General features: G+C 45.7%; 1 protein-coding gene across 5 annotated transcripts in view; it reads right to left on the bottom strand.

Moving 5' to 3' along the window:
* Positions 1-15,822, bottom strand: part of ARHGAP17 (Rho GTPase activating protein 17) — a 60,948-nt gene that overhangs the window by 26,867 nt on the left and 18,259 nt on the right. For all 5 annotated transcript variants that reach the window (XM_079952765.1, XM_079952763.1, XM_079952764.1 and 2 more), the window contains exons 2-9: positions 13,140-13,179; positions 7,208-7,312; positions 5,549-5,625; positions 5,123-5,234; positions 4,874-4,950; positions 2,974-3,085; positions 1,091-1,159; positions 828-909 (exon numbers count right to left, since the gene is read on the bottom strand). In XM_079952765.1, coding sequence (XP_079808891.1) covers positions 828-909; positions 1,091-1,159; positions 2,974-3,085; positions 4,874-4,950; positions 5,123-5,234; positions 5,549-5,625; positions 7,208-7,312; positions 13,140-13,179 — 674 coding nt within the window. The remainder of the gene's footprint in view (positions 1-827; positions 910-1,090; positions 1,160-2,973; positions 3,086-4,873; positions 4,951-5,122; positions 5,235-5,548; positions 5,626-7,207; positions 7,313-13,139; positions 13,180-15,822) is intronic.

The following is a 15,822-nucleotide window of genomic DNA, read 5'->3' as shown; positions in this document are numbered from 1 at the left end:
CTTGCAAGGCAACTCCTTTGTTCCTCTGACTTAGAATTCATTGACAGGTGGCCTATAGAGTCTTTTCAAGAACCCTGCAATGCCTGTTACTCAGCTGTCCCTCCCTATCCCTCCAGGTCAGGCATAGACAACCTGGCTCCCTCTAAACGTTTTGGACTGCAACCCCCAATATTCCCAGCACCGTACAATCCTACTAGGATACATCTGAAAGGATGGAGAAGGCTGCCCTTGCCCTGCTACTCACTCCCCAAAGGCACCTCGCTTGCTTCCAAGTTTCTGAACGGCCTCTTGAAAGCCCAACCCCGAAGGGAGGGCCACAGCTTGGTAGCTTTGAATACAGAGAGTCTCAGGTTCAAATCTTTAGCATCTCAAGGCTGGGAAACACCTCCTCTCTCTGCCTGAGACATTGAAGAGCTGCTGCCACTCAAGAGATAATACTAGCCTAGGTAGTATCAGGCAGCTTCATGGATTCCTAAATATGGCAATCCAAAAAGCAACAGGTGGCCAGGAGAGGTGGTGGCTCTGGGTGGGCAAGCCAAGGGGTGGATCTGGCAGGCTCATGGCATGGCGCTGCCCCCTGAGGAGTTTCAGACCAAATCCATCATGGTTTGTTAGTGTATTAATAGAGGCTTGGAAGAATGTCAGAAATGCAGCTGCAGAGAGGATGGGGGGCAATTTGGGAAGATGGTGTCATTAAGAAAGGCCCCGTGTCCTTATTCCAGAAAGATGGCATGCCAAAGGGGGAGAATAAAAAAGAAAAAGTCAGAGGAGGAGAGTGCAAAGGTGGCACAGGCAAAAGCAGGAGGCAGAGCACAGGTTTACTTTACCTTGATGGGCCTGGATTTCAGGGAGCACCTTTTCTAAGACTGCTAATGCTTTTCTATGGTAATCTGCTTGTGCTTCTAATAACTGAGAATAGAACCCACATTTTAAAAACAAAAAGTTAGCATTGGATGAACACAACAAGAACAAGAACAAGAACAAGAACAACAAGAACAACAACAACAACAACACACAGGCAGTCGGATTAAGCATGTGAAATGTATGTCTGCAGAAAGGAAGAGCTCTCGGAGGAGAGAGAGGTACTCACAGAGACAAAGTAGCGGGCGTAGTCGCCTTCTTTGGAAATGAAGTTATACATGTCCGCTGCAAGTTGATCCTTTCGGGCAGAGGAGGAGGGGAGAACAAGACAAACTGCAAGTCAGCAACAGCAAAGCCCATGGAAGGCACCACATTTCCAAGAAGAAGAGACGAATGCAAAACCCAGAAGCTTAAACTGCCCCCTCCCTGGGCTGCCTGTCCACCAGCCATCACACCAGAACACCTCCCAATGCACAATCACATCATGCTGTGCAAATTCTGCACATCAATGGCCCCTCGGTCCATATGCATAGCCACACATCAGGTCAAATATTCCTTGGCCTACCTGCTTTACAGAAACATGATTCTAGCCATTATTATAATATTGATATGGCTGTAAACACACCCACCCACCCACACCCACACCCACACACCAAGGCAGTGCGTAGTGCTGGGCCACATTTCCTTCTAGGCAACCTTCTGGGGGCCAAATGCTAGTGATGGGAAGGCCAATAGATGCAAAATTTTGCCTTTGCACAGTAGCCTAGCTTCAAGACCCACCCACCCAAATTAAATATATTTTTTAAAAAGAAGATACTTTAAAATTCAAGCCACATGCAAGCTAGGCAAAACCACACAAGGAGAGGGAAATAAAAGGCTGGTAAAAGGTGTGGAAGGTCCCAAGGGCCAGAGAAGGCAGCTTGGAGGGCCACATCTGGCCCATGGGCCTGAAGTTTCCCACCCCTGGTCCAGCAAAATGTGTGGTGTGAGAGGGTGCCTGAGCATAAAAATATAAGGCAAGCCTGCCAAAGGGGGCCCATGTAGTCTAGCATCCCATTTTCACAGTGGACAATCGGATGCCTGTGGGAAATTGGCAAGCACGATTTGAGCACAAGAGCACTTTCACCCCTCCTGCGGTTCCCAGCAACTGGTATTCAGAAGCATTACTGCCTCCAACTGTGGAAAAGTTCCAGCAGTTGAGCCTCTGCATGGCTCCTTGACCCTGCTGAACGCTAGCAGAACCTCAATAAATTATGCAATGCATGTAACAGATACAAAGCAGCAGGGTGACACAATAATAAATATAGTAAGAGGTTGCTAATATACACTAATTTGCCTAATTTATTTTGATCACAGGATTTGGCTTCTCTTAGCACACTTTTGGGCCATGTATGAGATACACAGAGTTAGCTGTAGAGTAAGGATTTACAGGAAGGAATAGCCATTGAATACTAGTAAATTAGAGAGGTTCTGTGCCCCTAAACTCCCTTCCCCAGTGCAGGATGTGACCCATAGAATCAGTTCTTGAATAATTGGGGTGGCACATACCCACAAGCCCTCCCCCAGAATTTAGCCAAATCATGTCTTCCATTGCCTTGTTAAAACAATAGCTAAGGGGAGCTAGACTTTCCTGGCCAGGAGGTTAGTTGTAGAGACAAGCAAGTTTTGGGCCGACAAAGTGGAAGAAAAGGCTGGTAACAGAAGATGTGAGGTAGAAAATACAGCCCAGCAGAAAGGAGATGGGTGGATACATTTTCTCTGGGGGGAAAACTGGACAATGTCTTTGGTAGCCAGATAAGGAGGTCAGGCCTCCCTTGCAGATCTGTGAATCCAGGTGGGAAAGGAGATCTTGGGCAAAGACTCTATGCAGTTCTAGATGCTTTCAAATAAATAAACAGAATAAATAGCCCAAGACTGCATACATGCCATACATTTGAAGTACACACACCAGCAAGAATCCTGAGAACTGTGGTTTGTTATGGGTGCTGGGAATTGTAGCTCTGTGAGAGTTGAACTGCAGTTGCCAGGACTCTTTGTGTGTGTGGTTTAAATGAATGGCATGAATGCAGCCCAGTTCTCCCTGGGGAAGTGTTCCAAGAGTTTTCCACGCACCTTGCATTGCTCAACTTTATTTCCCGCTTCATCCATCTCCTCCTTGAGGGAATCTATCTTAGACGGAAGCCCCTGGAAGTTGGTGGCTGAAGTTTTGTGGGCCTGGTTCCATCTGCACAAGAGAGATCAGAATTATTTTTCTTGCATAAAGAGCACCAGAGAGGGAAAACAATGAGGAGTGATCACAGGTCTCCAATCTACTCCCCCCCTCTCTCTGCTAAACACTTTATGATGCCTGCAGTGTGCCAAGCAGGGTACAGAACATGGGAAGCAGCACAAGCACGGGCACAGGCACAGGCGGGTTCAGAAGCCAAGCCCAGAATCCTGTTTGGCTAAAGCAGTGTGTTGCATTGCGGAACCAATGGACCAGCCTAAGTCTGCTCCATGTCAAGTTTTCCTGAATCATAGGTCTGCCCTGGCCTGGTTTTTTGCACACTTACAGAAAGAACTCATGGAATAAAACCATGTAAATTGGATTCATTCTGCGCAACTGCTACCTGAAAAAATATGATTTTTAAAAATGCATTTTAATTATTTTACCCAATAACTTAAGCGTCCTGCTGGATTAGGCCAGTGGTCTCTCTAGGCCACCATCCTAGAGAGAATAGGACTCACAGTGTCCCACCAGATACCTAGGAGAAGCCTAAAAGAAGGACCTGGGCACAAGAGAATTCTCTCCACTAGCAACTTTCAGCAATTGGCATTCAATGCCAGCCAGGTTGGTGGCCATTGCTGCCTCTTGTGGGAGCCTCTGTCTCCTTTGTCATCCAAAGCCCCAACAGCTTTCCTAGCTGGTATCTTGCTACTAGAGTATTTCAAGCTTTGTTGGTGGTGGCCTTTGTTGGGTTTTCTTTAAATAGCAATGAGCTGCTCATATTCTTTTTTGTAGCATCCCCTATTGTCTGCTTGCCTTTCTTTTGCCAAATGCAAAAGCGAATTTCTTTTTCCAATGTGTTTCTGCCTAAAGTATGTGTTCTGCATGCATTTCTTTATGTGAAATGTATATTTTGGGGAGACTGAAACTGCATTGCAAAATTTGGAGAAGTCCATAATTGAACAGAGAGTTGTGTTCTGATCTGCAAGCAAGTTTGGGGATGTGAAATTGGGTTGGCCTGTGGCAAAAAGCAAGCCAAACAGATTAGTCACAAGGCCAACTCATGGCCTGACCTGCGGCCACTAGGATGCAAGAGAACATAAGACGACCCTGCTGGATCAGGGCAATGGTCCATTTAGCCCAGCATCCTGTTCTCACAGTTGTCAACCAGACAGATGCCCCTATGAAAAACCAGCAAGCAGGATTTGAGCACAAGAGCACTCTCCCCACCTGCAGTTTCCAGTGATAACTGGTATTGCTGCCTCCAACTATGGAGGCAGAGCACAGCCATCATGACTAGCAGTCAACAATAGCCTTTCCCTCCACAAATATGTCCAGTCCCCTTTTGAAGCCATCACTACCTCCTGTGGAAGCGAGTTCCACAGTTTATGCCGTGTGAAAGACTTCCTTTTATCTGTCCTGAATCTTCCAATACTGAGCTTCATTGGATGTTCATGAGTTCTAGTGTTACAGTTCCCTGTCTTATGCACCTGCCAACGCACACTCCATTCCACCAGCTATATGTCCTTATGACAAGACAGATAGACACATGGGGTCTGGGGAGCTGGAAGACATGTTGAGAAGCAGAGGAAAGTGAGGAGACAAGGCTAAAATGTCTCTTCCCCAAATGCAGTGGACCAAGATGGAAAGGTTTCTGTTGACTGGACGCGGCCTTACGTAGTAGCCAAGTGCTCCTGAGAAGGATGCCCCAAAGCCATGATGGAATCCTGGTATTTCCTGTGCTGAAGTAGGAAGAGGAAAGTGTGTGTGTGTGTGTGTGTGTGTGTGTGTGTGTGTTTTTATTACCTGGCTCTTGCAGAATCCCAGTCCAGCACCAGTTTTGCAAGCTGCTTCCTCTGTTTTTGAATGTTGGGGATTTCCGTCTGAAAGGGTAAGACGACAGGAAGCTGACAGTTGAGACGTTTGTTGTGCAGACAGCTATATTTGTCTTAAGTGCACACAAAGCAACACCCGATTCTTGGCGGGTCTTAACAATTGTGTCATTTTAGGGAGCGGGTCAAGCTTGGGTTATGGACAGCGGCAGAAGCAACTTACCTCTGAGAGGAGGTTCAGTGGCTCTAAAATATCTTTCTCAACCTGCACCTCATGGTGAGAGAGCTCCATTGCTAGCTTATTTTCTGCTTCACCACAAGTCTCCAGCATTTTCCTTAAAACATAGAAGAATACACAGTTGCATCAGATGGGTGGATTCCAAGCATTGGGAGGGAGAAAGGAAAGAGGTAATGAGAGCTCCTTTGATCTCCAGGGCCACTTACAGGAGAGTGATGTAAGGTTTTTGTTTTTACACTTAAAACCAAAGTTTCAGGAGCAAATTCATGAGATCTGTTTTAGCTTGTATTCTTTTTAAAAAATACTGAATTGGTGCATTTGCCTGACATGCATAAAATTAGGTCACTGGTTATATCTCACCAAACGACAAATGACCATGACCAGGAAAAATAAAAGTGATGCAACCCTTACCCCAGCAAAGTTTCATCGCTTAGCTGCAGAGCGCCTTCCTGCATATTCTGAGCAAAAGCAGTGAGAGGAAGCTTTTTCTGTGGAGAGAAAACAAATACTGCTATCGTTGGGGTTAAGGAAATGCCAGGTCCGATGCTACTTTCCTACTGAGTGGGGAGGCTAACCTGATGACTGAGTGTACCATACTTAACAGACAGTGTCAGTCTTCAACAGCTACTAACCCTGATGTCTATCTTCTATCTCTATTGTCAGAAGCAGCATCCTTCTGACTACCAGTTGCTGGAAATGGCAAAAGGGAAGAGTGCCGTTGCACTCAGGCTTCCCACTGGGGCATCTGGGTGGCCCCTGTGGGAACAGGATGCTGGACAAGATGGGCATTTGGGCTTGATCCAGCTACAAGACTCTTCTAGTGTTCCTAGTCCATCAACTTGTGAGCTGGAGCATCAATTCCAACTCTCTCCAGCAACTGTGAAGATGGAACCTGTGATGGGTGGCAGCATTTTTTCAGATTAACAAATGTGGAGAATCATTTAAGGCCACTCCTCTTTTTACTTGCCTGCAATCAAAAGCCCTTGTTTATAATTCAAAGGGTTGGTTTTTTTTTTTTTTGCCTTTTGACTGAGAGGGAGTGATTTCAGTTAAAACTTCTATTGGGGAAAAGAGGGACCTGTGGGTGCTTCCTGTATCTGCCTCTCTCAAGATAAGCCCAGATGCTGGGTACAGGAAGCCAATCATGTACAGAGATACTTGTACGGGCTGGTGCACTCTGAGCCTTCACAAGCAGCCCCTGTTCCTCAAAGCGTGGCCAGCACCTGCAGTGCTGGAGTCCCCTGACTGCTCCCAGCATGAACTCCACAACTGCCAGCTAAGATAGGGCTCTGGGTGGTGCTGGGTGAGCAATGTCAGAGGAGGAGGCAGTTAGTTCTGTTAAAGAAGTCTAATGTGCAAAATTTCTGTGCAAGGCGGAGGGGAGGGGAACCTCCAGTCTGGAGGCCAAACTTGGCCCACTGGGGTCCCTGTTTGGCCCATGAAGCCAGCTTCCCTAAACTGCATTCACCCACCCACAACTGATGTTATATATTTTGTCAGGTGTGCGGTGGGTAATATTTGGCCTGCTGGGGTGGAGATAACAATGTGGTTAGGAACTAAACCCAAAAAACATTACATGCAAAAGTAATGGGAAGTAAGAGCATCATGGCAAGGTCAGGAGAACTTGAGAGATTCTGTGAAATTACAGAGGCTTCTGAAAGATGGCTGACTTGCCAGAACAAGAGCCAAGCACCCCTTTTTCTTTCAGATGTTGGGCAGCACATCTGGATGAGCTCTGTGCAGTGCTTAGAAGAGAAAGAGGAGCCCAGTGGAACAGAAGCACTTTGGGAAGGACAGACTTGAGGAGTGAGGAACTTGGAAGTAGGGCTGTGCACGAGCTGGCGAGCCATGGAATCACTCTGTTGGGGTCTGCTTCCCCAGCTTGGGAACTGTTAGCTGCGTACCTCTTCTTCCTGCCCCGACAGCCCCAGATCACTCATGCAGCCCAGCCTGGACTGTTCTCTGGGTGTCGCTACCTGATTCAGCCAAAACATGGGTCTCCCTGAACTGGCCTGATTCAGCTTGGCCAAATCTGGTGCACAGTTCTCCATGGAAGGGGTTGGCACTTACATGTCTCTTTTCTGCATCTGTTCCAGACTGCCCATGCAAACACATGCCTAGCCTCTTGCAGGAAGTGTGGCATACGGACCTCACGTTGTCGAGACGGCGCTCAATCTAGATGGTGAAGAAATAGGGAAGGGAAACTGCACATGAGGCTCTTTGTACTAGGAAGCCACGTCTAGCAATTGCACCATGAAACCCAACATTTATTTGATCCAGCCTCATTACCTCCTCTCCCAGGTAGAACCCTGGGAACAAAGCACTGTCTGGCCAGACATGCCATAAAGTTTCACTGCCTTGTTTTAAAACTATTAATTGTTAGCTGCCTCAAGCTGGTACTTTTTTTCCGGACAGCACCCTTTCAACCATGGGGCAACTGGCAGGTCTAACATTAAAGGAAATGCCACTGTAGGAAGGCAGGGTTGCTTGCAAGGAATTGCAAGCATTTGATAAGGAACCGAGATTCCCTCTGTGAAAGAATCTTCGTTCAAATATCTGAGAGTGCAAAGACGTCTGCCAAGTTCTGCTGGGAACCTCCATGCACAACAGCAAAAGGAATGTGGTTTATCTGTGTTTTGATGACTCATGAGGGTTAAAAGGAGGCCTTCTGGAATGTTTTCTGTTTGAACAAAACCAGCCAAAAAGAAAAAAAAAGGCAGAACAAGTTTCAACTGTAGAGAGGCATGTAAACAGATAGGAATACTCTCTGCAGCCTTTTAAAATGCTGCAATTAAAAATATGGGTAGCCTGAACACTTCCCACTCCAACCAGCTGGTGAGGGGCCTGGAGACCAAGACCTATGTGGAAAAATGGAAGGCACTGCTTATAAGTAGTCTGTAGGAGAGGTACTTTGATAACCAGCCACCTTCAAATATTTGAGCAGCTGTCACATAGGTGACGGAGCAATTTCTCTGTATCTGTCTATTTATTTTATTTATTAAACTGGACCAGAACAAACAATTTCACAGTATAAGGAAGACTATTTCAATTACATGTTAGAAAGAACTCCCTGATAGCATGAGCTGTTTTAAGAGTAGAGCCTGGGAAGGTGGCAGGTTCTTCGTTGTTAAAAGTTTTTAAGAAGCAATTAAACCTACCTCTGCTGTAGGAGAGGATTTCCTGCATCAGCCAATGACCTTTGAGGGCCCTGCCACTTCTGAGGCTATACAGGTCTGCCTAGTTGCATTCGCTTTCCAAAACCTGTTACGTGCAAATGATGCTAGACTAGTGTTTCCCCAAATCTTTTTATATTTGGTAGATTTGTATCCTGCTTCTTGACTGAAATCCTCAAAGCAGCTCACAACATGGCATTGGGTGCTAATATGCTGTGGTGGCAGAGTGAAAATCTGGTTGGCTCCCATGAGAACAGGATGCTGGACTAGATGGGTCACTGGCCTGATCCAGCAGGCTCTTTTTATGTTCTTAAGACCAACTTTTGTGTATTAAAACTTGAGACATGCTTCTGTCCCACCCTCAAAGAGATGCACACGCATTTTCCTTTTTTTTTTTTAATAATAATTTTTATTAGTTTTCCAATTTTAAAACAAAACAACCACAACAACATAAAAACATCGACAAATACAAACAAACACACAAATATAAGTTCTTAACCTCATTTTCATAAGCCTCCTTTCTCGGACTTCCCCATACCTCACCCTTTTTACATCCTTGTTTTACAATTTTTCAGCAACCATTTTAGCCAATTAAATTTAAATTTGTTATCTTTCTCGATTTCACCTTAAATCATCAAACCTTTTCGGCTGTAATTCTGCATCTTCCTGCACACGCATTTTCCTAAGCAGCTCCCAGAACAAATGGCAGGCACCTTCCTTGCAACTGTAGGGTAGCCCAGGCAATGTGGATCCTTGAGAGCTCCCCCTTTGTCCAGCACACCAGGCCTCCTGAATGGGACTCTTTGGGTTCTGTTATTCCTACTGGCTTTGCTTCTTGCATGGATTTTTAAACATTAGAATAACAGAATTGTAGAGTTGGCAGGGAACCCAAGGATCATCCAGTCTAACCCCCTGCAATGCAGGAATCACAGCTGAAGAATCCCTGACAGATGGCCATCCATTATGGTTGATTAGGATCTGTCTGTCTCGGGACACAATGGAGAAGTGAACCTTTGGGGGTGAAGTCAAAACTGTTGGAAGGTTACAGCACCTGCTGTGGTTGTAGAGACTGATACGGGAGAGACATGATTTGTTGCAGCTAGGGCAGATGAAGGTTTTGCTGATGAACTATGGTGTTACTTCTCTCTATGCTACTCCCAGGGGTCATTCCTCCTCTGGTCACTCTAATGGATGCATGACTGTCTGTCTTCAGGCACTGTAGTTGTCTTAAAGGGATTCCCACACAGAGGGCCATCCAACATCTGCTTTAAAAGCCTCCAAGGTAGTCTGTTCCACTGTCAAACACCTGTTACGTTCAGAAAGTTCTTCCTAATGTTTAGTCGGAATCTCCTTCCTTGTAATTTGAATCCATTGGTTCAGGGCCTACCCTCTGGGGCAGCAGAAAACAAGCCTGCTCCATCCTCGATGTGACAACTCTTCAGATATTCAAAGATGTCTCTAATATAACTCCTCAGACTCCTCTTCTCCAGGCCAAACATTCCCACCTCCCTCAAATGTTTCTCACAAGGCTTGGCTTCCAGTCCCTTTAATCAGTTTTGATGCCCTACTCTGCACACGTTCCACACTAAGGCAGAGAAAATGATAGTGCTGTTTATGCGTAACAGTGATGCTTCAGAGATCCTGTCCCCCTTGCCTGTCTGTTGCAGTAGCTGACATATCCTCCTCCCTCCCTTGGGATGTCACTACTGCCAAAGTACTGAGACAAAAGGCTTTGCAGGGCCCATCTGCTCCACTGGGCATAGAATGGCTTGCGCCCAGGGCACAATTCAGACCCTTCTCATGCAACACCATTTGGAACCATGGCCCTCAACCATGGCCTAGTGAAGCGGGACAGAATAGTGGCTGGGGATCCCCCTCATCATGAATTCTGTGATGCTCAGCTGGATCCCTGCTCTGCAAGGCTTGCCACAAACAGGATGTTCAATCTGCTGCCTCCAGCTCGGTTGGCTGACGCAGCTGGTGAGCAGACTGGAACATGGAGCAGCTTCCCCTCAGAAAGCTGGAACAGCATCCAAGTATTTCTTCTGGCCCATACACTTTTTTCTTCTTTTTCTTCTTTCCCTGGCCAAAAAGCATCTTTCATTTGGGACAAAAAACATGCAACTGAGAAGAGTCCAAGTCACCACACAAGAAGCTGTTGACCTTCTGTTTGGTTAACGCAGCTCATTCTTCCACACAGCCACCAGACATTTAAGGCACAGAGGAAGATGCTCCTTTGATAGGTCAGTTGTGCATTGTGGAGACGGATGCACACAGAGTAGGACTATACACAGCCTTGGCCCCTTTTGGCTCCATGCTGTGAGGCAAAGGGGCTCCAGCCTCACAGCTCGGGAACAAACTGCACTTTTGAAATGCCAACTTTTCAGTTCTCCCAGCAAGACTAGGAACATCGCAGATGTTCTTATCAGCAAACAGCTGGTCTTAAAGTCTACACATCTTTCTGCTTTGCAACTTATTGTTAAGCCCTTTGGCATTTAAGTGAGTCCAGAGCAACGTACGGGAAGCTTCCTTCTGTCAGAAGGGGCCCTACTCCATCTCTGGAAATTAACATGTTTAAAACGAGAGCATTCCAAAGGACAGAAACATTTTCTGCCATATGGCGAAACACATGGAACTCCACAGGAGGAGGAGATGCAACTGAAAATGTACACCCAGCATCAGACACACTTGGAAGGATTCTGTTCAGCAGCAAAGCCAAACAAGCAAGTGAGCAAGCAGTTCCATTTGGGCGTTGACAGGTCAAGCGCCTGTGCCTGGGAAGCCCATGCTAGCAAAAAAATGGTTTGCCAACAGTCGGCTGGAACAATTTCTGGCTTCTCTCCACCTCCCTCCACTCCAAATATTTCATATGATCACCAAGGCAACAAGGCACTATTTTTTTTTTATAAAAAAGATCCTTAGCTGCAGATATTTACACAGCAGCCCTGCCAAAATCTGCTTGTTTCCCCACCCCTCTGATTCAGAAAGACCATAACCCCGTTTAGTCACGTGAAGGAAAGTTGGAATATAAAAATAAAATAAGGGAAAATAGCTTCTGATCCCACGTCTATAAAACAAACAGCTGAATCTCAAGTCTGGAAGGTGAAATATAGCTAGGCTGGAAAACACAGAGAAAGGAGGCGGCTGTGGGCAGTGCAGTCTAATTAGGAACTTCACGTCCTGCTTCCCTGTTTCCAAATGAAAAGCCATAAATGTATACTGATAAGCATTTTACAAATTCAAGACAATTTTTTTTTTAAAAAAATTGTATTTAGTTGCTTTCACTCATTTTTCAGTAATTCCTTTCATTCTACTAAACTCAGGGGACACTGCAGTAGCAATCCACAGTACATTTTTATATGGATAGAATGAGAAACATAGCGGTCATAATTTACTCTGATGAGTGGCAGATTAGAAATATATCATGGGATCATGAAGACAGGGGCATCCTCTTTATCTTCCTCTGGAGCAAAGCGGGTAAACGTGTGTGCTTCGAAACACAGCTGAAACCCATGGGACTGAGCAGGTTATGAGTGAGGTTAAATGTAACATGGGGGGTATGCTGCTTGCACAACAGTGTTTCTCCTTCCTCTCCTCCCCCCAGCAATCCCCTCATGACCCCAAAATCTGCTCCAGAAGGTTGGGGGTCCCTCCAGAGCAGATTTTGGGGGATCCAGAGGGGGAGAAGAGAAATTGGAAGCCCCGTTGTGCAAGCAGTTTTCTGTTGCGCAAGTGGGAGGACACTGCTGCTTGTTGCTCTGTGTGATCCAACAAAGGAATGAGACAAAGCTCCCTTCGGCAACTGCAAAGTATCCAGATTTCAACAGAGACTGACGAAGGGAAAGGCGGAGCCTTTGCTTATCAGGAAACTCTCTTCAAACTCAGACATGTGCAAGAAGCCACAGCCAAGAAGTTCTAAGGAAAGCTATGTGCTTTGCACTCTTCTGAGATCTCTCCTCTCTCTCTCTCTCTCTCTCTCTCTCTCTCTCTCTCTCTCACACACACACACACACACACACAGCATGTCTGAGACATACATGGGACAATTTCAGCATTTTGAAAATCTTAGCTTACACTTATTATTTCCTTTATGGATGGGAGGCCAAACTTCAAAATATAAAGGAAACACCCACTGAAATCTCAGGTGCCCAGACCAGGCCAGGCCAGCGGGCAGGAATAATCTGCACAGTTTGCTGCTCCTGCCCTGGGCAGGAAGAGAAAAATGGGAAGGCACCAAATGCAGGAAAGTGAGAGGTACATAGAAGTCCTTCCTTGGGAGCACCCTGCATAACAACCAGCCCAAGTCCTTGGTGTCCAACTGATTCTTTCTGCAAGAGAATTGGAGAGCAAAGTCTCAAGGTGGTTGTTTCAAAGACTGCCCCAGAAGAAGGATTTAGATTTTAAACTTGTTAGGCTCAATAAGCATACTTTTGTGTACCAGGCAGCTCCCTCCCTTCTTGCCTTGCCTTGGTAGCTAGACAAATTATGTAAAACAATAGATGTTTATTTACTCAATTGGAATGATTTGCAGAGGTCATTTCCCCACTTAAGTGAAATAGAGGGAGGCCTCGTCACAACCACACTAAGACCTGCCATGTTGCAGTAAGCACAGTGACTCTGAATACTAACACGTCTCAGTTTTTATTTCACTTCTGACCACACTACCTGCCCTCCAGAACCTTTCAAATTCCCTTCTGGCTAGTGTGGTAAATTCCTTCTTCTATTGCCTGAAATTGTGTTGCAGCTTTCCCATCCAGCACGTGAGAAACAGCCAGTGCCTCCCCCGACCCTTCTTCCAGAGGCAGCCATTAATTAATAAATTAAAATACCTGTCGCAGATCTTCACTGAGGACTTCAGTTTTCTCCGCTCTGTTGAGAAAGAGAGGGGAGGGGGAAGAAGCACTGAAATGATCTGTATGTAAAGCAGGGTAGAACAAATATGCATTTGTATCTAGGAGCACCACCTTGTCTTCTGAGGCTAGCCTTCTCCAAATTGGGGATCTCCAGAGGTGTCTTGCACTACGACTTCCATCAGCCCCCAGCAAGCACAACTAGGTTGGCCAGGGCTAATGGGAATTGTAGTACAAAACATCTCTGGAGATCAAAAGCCTAAGAAAGGCTATTTTAGAACTACTTATGGCATCGTGCTGCTGTCTATGGGGTCATGACTGCAACATGCTTCTCTCACCACAGCACAAATGATGCATGCCCCAAGTTGAGAGCAGATCACCACAAAGGCCCAGTCTTCTATCGCCTATTTGGCCACACAGCCATGAAGTCCACTGGGTGACCTGTGGACACTCCCCCCATCACCCATGCATTATCTACCTTACAGAAGTTTAAAAGGACGAGACCATGGGCTGCACAAATAAGCTCCATGAAGGCAGGGCAGGGAAAATGTAATATAAATAAAGCCCACACAGGGACAGCTATGGGCAGAATTCATGCATGGCAGGGTTGTGGACTAGGTGACCCTAGGGGTACCTTCCAACTCTACAATTCTATGATTTCAGAAGAATTAGATGCAGTGGCACGGAGAACTTGTGCAGCAGCGCTACAGACAGCACCCCAGAGCTGTGCGCTCTAGAAAAACACTCTCCCCATTATGCGGATGTGAAACTCTACCTGGTCTGAGGCAATCCTTGGCAGCATGTTTTGAAAAGCATTTTTCCATAAGCTTGCGAGCTGGCTGCCAGCCAAATTTATTTATTCGCAGGCTTCATGCTTTTCCTGGGAATTGGCAGATTCTACATAAACCCAAGGATGGTTACTGTGCTTATTTTCTTCCTCCTCCCAATGAGAGAGAAAAGTTCAAAAACACAGGCATCCCAGCCCCTTCTGAGCCATCGAGTCGGAATGGTTTCACTGCATTCAACAGCAGCCAGGGCATCTTTCTGTCTTGTAGTACTTGGGCTCCCAGCCAGGAGCTTGCACTAGCTTGGTGAAATGTTTACCTTAAAAAAAGCAGCTCGGCTCAGTGGTAGACCTGTGCATGCAGTAGGTGCAATTGGCAGCTTCTCCATGTAGGGCTTAGGGAGACCCTAGTCTAAAAACCTGGAGGGCCATTGCCACTCAGTTAGACAATACTGAGCTAGATGGACCAACTGTTCAACTTGCTATAAGGCCACTTCCTATGTTCCTATGTAGACCAGCCCATTATCAAAACCAAGAGGGCTAGAATCTTTTAAGGAAAATATCATTGTTCACTTCCTTCTGTTTTGCGCTTGTCAGCCTTTGACTACTTCAAATTCTTTGCTGAGGTGTTGAGAACCTGAGAATGCAGAAGACACAACTGTATGGAAGGGGACTGATAAGAATCAGGGTGAGGCTTCTCCTTAGCCTTTCAATATATCGTGTTTTTCTCCCCACCCCAATTTTCTTTTATAGCAGTACAAAGCCAGCCTACACAGGAACAGTGAACGACTTAAGAGAGATCCGTTTCAGAACAAAAATGAAATTTTAGAAAGGATACTTAATGAGCAGCATTTTCCTTGATTTGCTAAACCTCACTAAACAGGACACTGATGGAAGTAAAATCCAGCCATTTTAGCCTCTCAATCCAGCAAGAACATGCAAGAATGAGTTATAGCAATCCTATTCAGAACCCACAGAAGCAAGCAAGCAAACAGAGGTTTCAAAGAAGGCTCCCCTTTCCCTGGACGGACTAACCTCTAATGGGTTGGAAGATTTTCCATAAATAATGTCGCTCAAAATTTGGCTCACCAGAGTTTCCATAGGAGGCTTCCTGAAACTCCAGTCAGTTGCAATAATTGGCTCTAGTTGCTGGAAGTAAAGCAAGTAGCCAAGTCTCTGGAGCTGACCAGAAGTACAGAAGCCTTACAGTAATTCAAGAGCTGTCATATTATCATCTGGTACTTGCATTCTGACTAATGCCTGCATTTCAGATAAAACCATGGATCAGAAAGGTTTATTCAGAAGCGTGCTTTGAATGGCAATCTAAGGATACAATCCTGAGCACACTTCCCTTGAAAAAGATTTAACCAAACAGAGCTTACCTGAGTAATCATGTTTAGGGGGAGAATATAGGTTTCACTACAGTGGAAAGATGGGGTAATATTGTCTGCCTTCAAAGTATGACTAACTAGAGAAACATGTCGCTTCTGTCCTCCAACCCACCATGCAAGTGGCTGGGTTGTCCAAACATCCACAATACATAATAGGATGCATTTGGGAAACAGATAAGCTGTTCCAGACACATTTTGGAACAATAAAGCATGGAAGGAAGGAGAGGGTTTGCAACAGCACTTAATGCCAAGGCTAAAGAGGAAGAAGAATAATCTGGATGCATAGGAGTCCTTCCTCAAAAATGTGAAGTGGCTTTCCCCAGCAGAAGTGAAGTTTTTGGCTACTCAGCTATTGGCATAGTTAAGAAAAAGACCAGCTGTTGAATTGGGAGGTCCCCAGAAGACCAGCAAAAGTATTTGGAAAAAAATGAAGGGAACAAAGAAAGTTCCCAGAAATGTATGAATCTGTCTTATGCTAATAGTATGA

The sequence above is a fragment of the Podarcis cretensis genome (assembly GCF_951804945.1).
Source record: "Podarcis cretensis genome assembly, chromosome: 14".
Lineage (NCBI taxonomy): Eukaryota > Metazoa > Chordata > Lepidosauria > Squamata > Lacertidae > Podarcis > Podarcis cretensis.
Note: the sequence above shows the minus strand (reverse complement) of the source record. Positions and strands in the feature narration are given on the sequence as shown.